The 5,813-nt window shown below is 51.0% G+C and overlaps 1 protein-coding gene across 1 annotated transcript in view; it reads right to left on the reverse strand.

The window, feature by feature from the left end:
• Calb2 (calbindin 2) overlaps nt 1-1,886 on the reverse strand; it is a 27,248-nt gene extending 25,362 nt beyond the window's left edge. Inside the window, exon 1 of the mRNA XM_021220416.1 lies at nt 1,717-1,886. Coding sequence (XP_021076075.1) covers nt 1,717-1,810 — 94 coding nt within the window. The 5' untranslated portion in view covers nt 1,811-1,886. The remainder of the gene's footprint in view (nt 1-1,716) is intronic.
• Nucleotides 1,887-5,813: the final 3,927 nt, after the last annotated feature.

The raw sequence follows: 5,813 nt of genomic DNA on the forward strand, positions 1-5,813 counted from the left end.
TTTTTTTTTTTTTTTGGTTTTTGATTTTTTTGTTTTTTTAGAAAACTCAGTATCTCAGAACAGACTCAAACATAAGGTTTTCATGATGACTGAGAGGATCACCCATGGCCCCCCAGGGGAAGTAGACATGGAGTCCGCTGTTTCTAGCTGACTCATGTAGCAGGAGGCCAGTGGTATATCCTTGACGGCTTGGGAACTTTCCTTGCCTCGCGCCAAGTCTCTGGTGCAGATAGACTGGCCAAAGCATGTCCCGTGTGCAATGCAGTGATGAGAGGCTGCTGTCAGAGCCCTTCCATCCAGGGAGCTGGGCACCAGAAGCAGGGAAGTAGAAAGACAGCCTCTCCTTGGTCCCATTTTTCAGATTGAGCAACTGAGGCACTACCTTTAGTAGTTCTCAGGCAGAACACCATCCCACCCCAGTATCCAGATACCTAATCCTCAACCCCTCCAGCCTTCTCAGTTGCCTCCAAGGAAACTTCACCCACTGGCGGCCTCAGGCATTAACCCTTTCCTTGCCAGGGCAGGCACCTGGAGCAGAGGACCTCTGTGTACCCACTTTCATACCCTACCAAGGGGATTCAGAGAGGAAGGAGAGAATGTAGGGAGTTGCTAACCAATAAGACTATTTCCTGCCCCCTCCCTCTCAGTCCTGGGATAAACATGCCAAGCCACCACCCTGCCAACAGGTCTGAGATGCCAGTGCATTCTGGGTGTTCATCTTAGCCAGGCGTTGGAGGGTGAATTGAATTTTTTTCCCCCGTTTTCTTTTCTTGACTGATAGAAAAGTCTCGGGCAATATCAGAAGCTGGGAGTGGGGACAGGAGAGAGGTGAGGGACGGGGTGGTGTGTGTGTGTGCTCTTCTATACTTGAGTCAGATAAGACTGTAGACACTTGGGATCCCAGGTCTGGAAGCCACCTCCAAAACCATTCACCCGGACCTCACTTTTTGGGTTGGTCATTGTCAAGACCATGTAGAGGAGTGTTGGTCACTGGGGTGTGACACCACTGTCCTCCACCGACATCCACAGACTCTCAGGGTACCCAGGAATCTATATCACCAGGTAGCTGGGGGCTGATACCAGGACCCTCCCCACCACATCCTCTGCTGCTGTAATTGGAAAACACACATACTGGTAGGGTTTTTAAAAAATAGATAAAGAAAGCCTTGGTTTGTTTAAAAAAAAAAAAAAAAAAAAGCCCCCAATGCATCTTCTACTCCTGCTCCTGGCCAACCAGGCTAGGGGAGCCGCCCCCTCCCCCCAGGTTCCTTTCAGGACGCTCAGCGTTCTGGAGCCTCTGAAACTGATGATGGGGGTAAGAAGCAAGAAGGGAGAGTGAGGTTTGGAGACCTGTGGCTACAGACTGGAGGCAGGGCATTAGCTTGAAGGGAAAGGTGAGGAAGGAGGCAAGGGAATGTGTGATGGGAGCCTTTTTTTTTTTTTTTTTTTTTGCCCAGGCCTCCTCTCTGAGAACGCTCGGACTTGCTCAGAACCTGGGCCCTGAGCACCCTGCATTGGGAAAACTTACTGACAGTTGCCACCAGGGCAGCCGGGCGTTTCCCCGAACTCAAGACCCCAGTAGGCTCTGCCACAGAACAAACCACTTGGGGGGGGGGGGCAAAGCATACCTGCCCGCATTGAGTCATGCCCCTGACCCCTTTGCCAAGCTCAGGTCCCCGAGGGTCAAGGGGCCCAGAAGTTGGGAGCTTTACTGACCGTCAGCATCAAAGTGCTTCCAGATTTCCAGGAACTGGGATGCAGTCAGCTCGGCCAGGTGCAGGTAAGGAGGCTGCTGCTGCGGGCCAGCCATGGCGAGCCGCTCCGGAGATCTTAAGCCTCTCAGCGCTGTCACTCGGTGCCGCTTGGCTCTGGTTCTCGCGCTGGGGCTGCGCGCCACGCTGCCTTTATATGCAGCCCGGAGCTGCGCCGCGTCCGGCCGCCGGAAGGGGGCGCGCGCACTCAGGGAATCGCGCAGGGCGCGGCGCTGCACGGGCGGGGGGGGGGNGGGGGGGGAGGCTCTTCTCTGCCAGGGTTCCTGGGGACCAGGAGAGAGTGTTCAATGAGACTCCTGGGTGCCCTCCGGGGACACCGCAGGCTTTTAGCTGGAAATGGGGAGAGGTAGCTCCTGCCTCTCTGTCCCTTCTCTCTCTCTGTCCATCTTGAGCACACGCCGTTTCTAGTCGCAGCAATAGCATTTACTAACAAGTAGCAAAGCTAAGATTTGAGCCCAGAACTCTTCCTGTCCTTGTGACTCCCTCGAGGGGTACCAGGATTTCAGGAAAGCAGGGTTCTCAAGGTTTTACCGTAGGTGGACAACTGGAATCGACAAGATGCAGGGAGGATTCAGATGAGAATGTAGGAAGTACTCCACTGTTCAGTAACCCCCTTCCCTCCGATATCTGCCCCATCCTGCAGACTTTTAGACCTTTATCCAGGTAGTAGCAGACTGGAGCCTCCGTAGTCCCGTAGATAGGTGGCTTTAAACTCTGACCCCAAAGGTGTGCTGAGCTTTTGTTAGACAAAACAGAAGCTTCCACAGACAGCAAGCACACCGTGGGGTCCCCTCAATCAGAGAGCCAGCCTCTGTCCCACATCCTCCCTACTTTAAAGATCTGCCCGTGTGTGCTAGCTTCCTGGACACTACCTTCAGAGCGACAGCAAGCACCCCGCCCCGAAAAAGAAGGACAACAGACTTGAATTTCTGCTCATTAACATGTGCTAATGAGTGTTAGCGGCGCTGCCTTCGAAGGGAGAGCAAAAGAGAAGGAGGTGAGAATCTAAAGCAGGTCGCTAGGGGAGAGGAGAACCCGGGGTGGGGGTGGGGGTGGGGTGGAGGGAGCGGAGAAGAGCAGGCTGTCTCCTGGGGTCAGGTTGAGGTAGCTCTGAGCTAACCTCAAAAGGCAACATGGAGCCCAAGTTCCAAAACTGCTGGTGTTTGAGTTTGAGGTTGTTTACAAGAACAGACTAGGAAAGACCAGACCGCTGCAAAAAGGCTAACTGTTGGGGCTTCTGTAACCCAGCATTCCTTGCTGCCGGGGCTGAGAAGTTACCAAGCTAGAGTCCCCTTGCCTGAGTCTTGTCCTCGAGAAGGCAAGAAGGGTCAGTCCTAAAGAACAGTTGCTGTAGAATCAAGCTCCTTGGGTCTAGTTCCTAAACAAACAACAAAACCTCCTCAACGTTGTTTGGCTTACACAGTCTGTTTGTGCCTTGGCTTTCCTAGTCTGTAAAATGGGTGTGTGAGTATTGACATCTTGGATTGTTCTGAGGATTATATGAGTCTGTGTTCCTGTCCTTTATGCTTGTGCTCTCTGGTGAGCTTGGGAAGGATTCCTTGATCGGAGGGAGCATTGGTCAGCTTTCCGTTGCTGTGACAAAATACCGGAGGAGGTCAAGTTTAAGGAGTAAAAATGTTTATTAGAGGTTTCAGTCTGTGGGCAAATTTGGTTTGTTGTTCAAGGGTGGTGTCATAGGCAGAATGCCATGGTGGGGGCCTGTAGGGGAAGAAGGTTCCTTATCTTGTGGCCAGGAAGTGAGAGAGAGGGAGGGAGTTAAAAGGAGAGGAGGAAGCCTAGCCAGGACAAAACACAGCCTCCACGGATGCTCGACGCTTGAGTGACTTGTTACCTCCCAATTAGTCCCATTGTCCTACCTCCTTCAGTCTATTCAGTTATGGACCTGTCAGTGGATTAATCCATAGAGGAAGTCAAAGCCCTAAACATCCATCCACTTTCCCTTCCCCAAATCCCACCTCTGAATACCCGGCCCACTAGAAGCCAAGCCTTTAACACGGAAGTCTTTGGAGAGTGTCCCGGAGTCACACTCTTAGGTTTCTGCAACCCCCACCCCCCACCCCGAGGTTGCTACTGGTTCCTGGAAGGGCGAATGCCAGGGTGAGGTCCAGGGGCAGATGAGGCAGATGCCGGTTCCGGAATACCAGCTTTTAAACTCCTAGGCACCCAAGGGGCTAGCCTCAGACCTCCTGGCTCTGGCCCCTGCCGCCGGGGCTCCTGGGAGTTACCTCTGGCTCCCTCCCAGCCTGGGACTGCAGGCAGAAGCTGTTTGCTGGGTCTGTAAACATCCAAGGCAGTGGCTGAGACTTCCTTCCCAGGGATGCTGGAATCGGGGAAAGATGGCTCTGGGTATGACTGCAAAGGACCGACTACGGTGGACCCCAGATAATGCATCAGGATAGTCTCTGCTGTTTACTTAGGAGGCACCAAGAGAGTCTGTTTCTGGGGGCCGTCTTTGCTTATCTCAGTCGTGTGGCCCCATGGGGGACCGAAGGGTCTAAACAACCCCCTTTATACTCAAATTCAGTCCTGCAAAAGTCACTTAGGTATTAGAAGTCCCTGCCTTGGAGTGAGACATCGGTGAGTTTAAAGCCAAATAACTAATTGGAAGGCCTTGGGCAGATCGTTTAACTTCTTTGAACCTTAGTAAAAATAAAAATGTTGGTAATAATAAAATAGTCTCTTTTTATAATAATAATTATTATTATTATACACTCATATAAAAATTGTATAATTAATAATAATTAATTATTATAATTATATAATGAATTATTATTATTATTATTTTACTTATTTACTACACCCTGTTCACTGCCCCCTCCTAGTCACCCCTCCCACAATTCTTCCCCCATCCACCGTCCCCTTCTCCTCTGAGCAGGTGGGGGCCCCCTGGGTGTCTCCCCACACTGGCACATGAAGCCTCTGTGAGGCTAGGCTCATCCTCTCCCGCTGAGGCCAGAAAAAGAAGCCCAGCTTAAAAAACAACAACAAAAAAAAAGAAACAAAAAAAAACCTCATATGCAGGCAATAGCTTTTGGGGTAGTCTCTCCTCCAGTTGTTCAGGACCCACATGAAGACCAAACTACATGTCTGCTGCATTTGTGTGGGGAGGCCTAGGTCCAGTCTCTGTGTGCTCTTTGGTTGGCGGTGCAGTCTCTGAGAGCCCCAGTAGTTCCACAAAGTCAAGTTAAGGACCACAAATGATGTAGTCAAGTGTCCTGTGTGTGGTCAGGGCGAAATGAAAGAGTAAAAATGCTGGTACCAGGCAATGTGGGAGCCAGATGCTTCTTGTCTGCTTAGCTTGGCCAGAGTGTGCTCAACCTTCAACTGAGGCCACCAACCGTGAATGGGGTGCTTTTCAGTGAACGGAAACTCACACATGGTTTCAAATGTCTGAGGTTTTTGTTGTTCCTTCAGGACTAATGAGTTTTATGACAGCTGTAATGATGATGGTGATGATGATGGTGGTGGTGGTGATGACGGTGATGATGATAGTGATGATGATGATGGTGGTGGTGGTGGTGGATGTTGGTGTCTGTATGCGCCTTCGCCAGTGGTTGTATCATCCTTTGTTGGCCTTCACAGCTACCCTCTTAGACGTTCTATATAAGATTTAGACTTATCTTCAAGATAAGGAAACCAAGTCTTGGATACCAAAGCAGGGTGGGATGTTGAGATCACTTTGTCTCCTTTGGGAATCAGGTTCCTCCGAGCACCTGGTGTTATTTTGGAACACTTCAAAGGAAACTCGGGAGCGCATCCTGGGGCCTCCCTCAGCCCGCAAAGGCCTCTTCCAGATATTGCTTCTTTGGTCTTTATAATGGTCAGGCCTGGCTACCAGGGTGCCAGAGAGCTGGCCTCTCTTCCCAGAAAGGAGGATGAAAGGGATGCAGGAGCCCAGCAGTTTCCATGGAAACGGCTCAAGGTGGTGGTGAGAATGAGAGTACAGAGGAACCCGGAGATGGGAACAGGACTTTTGAGTAACCCAGTCTTAAGCTTGGGATCTTTGGGGGGAAAAAAAAA

Source organism: Mus pahari, chromosome 20, assembly GCF_900095145.1.
Source record: "Mus pahari chromosome 20, PAHARI_EIJ_v1.1, whole genome shotgun sequence".
NCBI classification, from domain to species: domain Eukaryota; kingdom Metazoa; phylum Chordata; class Mammalia; order Rodentia; family Muridae; genus Mus; species Mus pahari.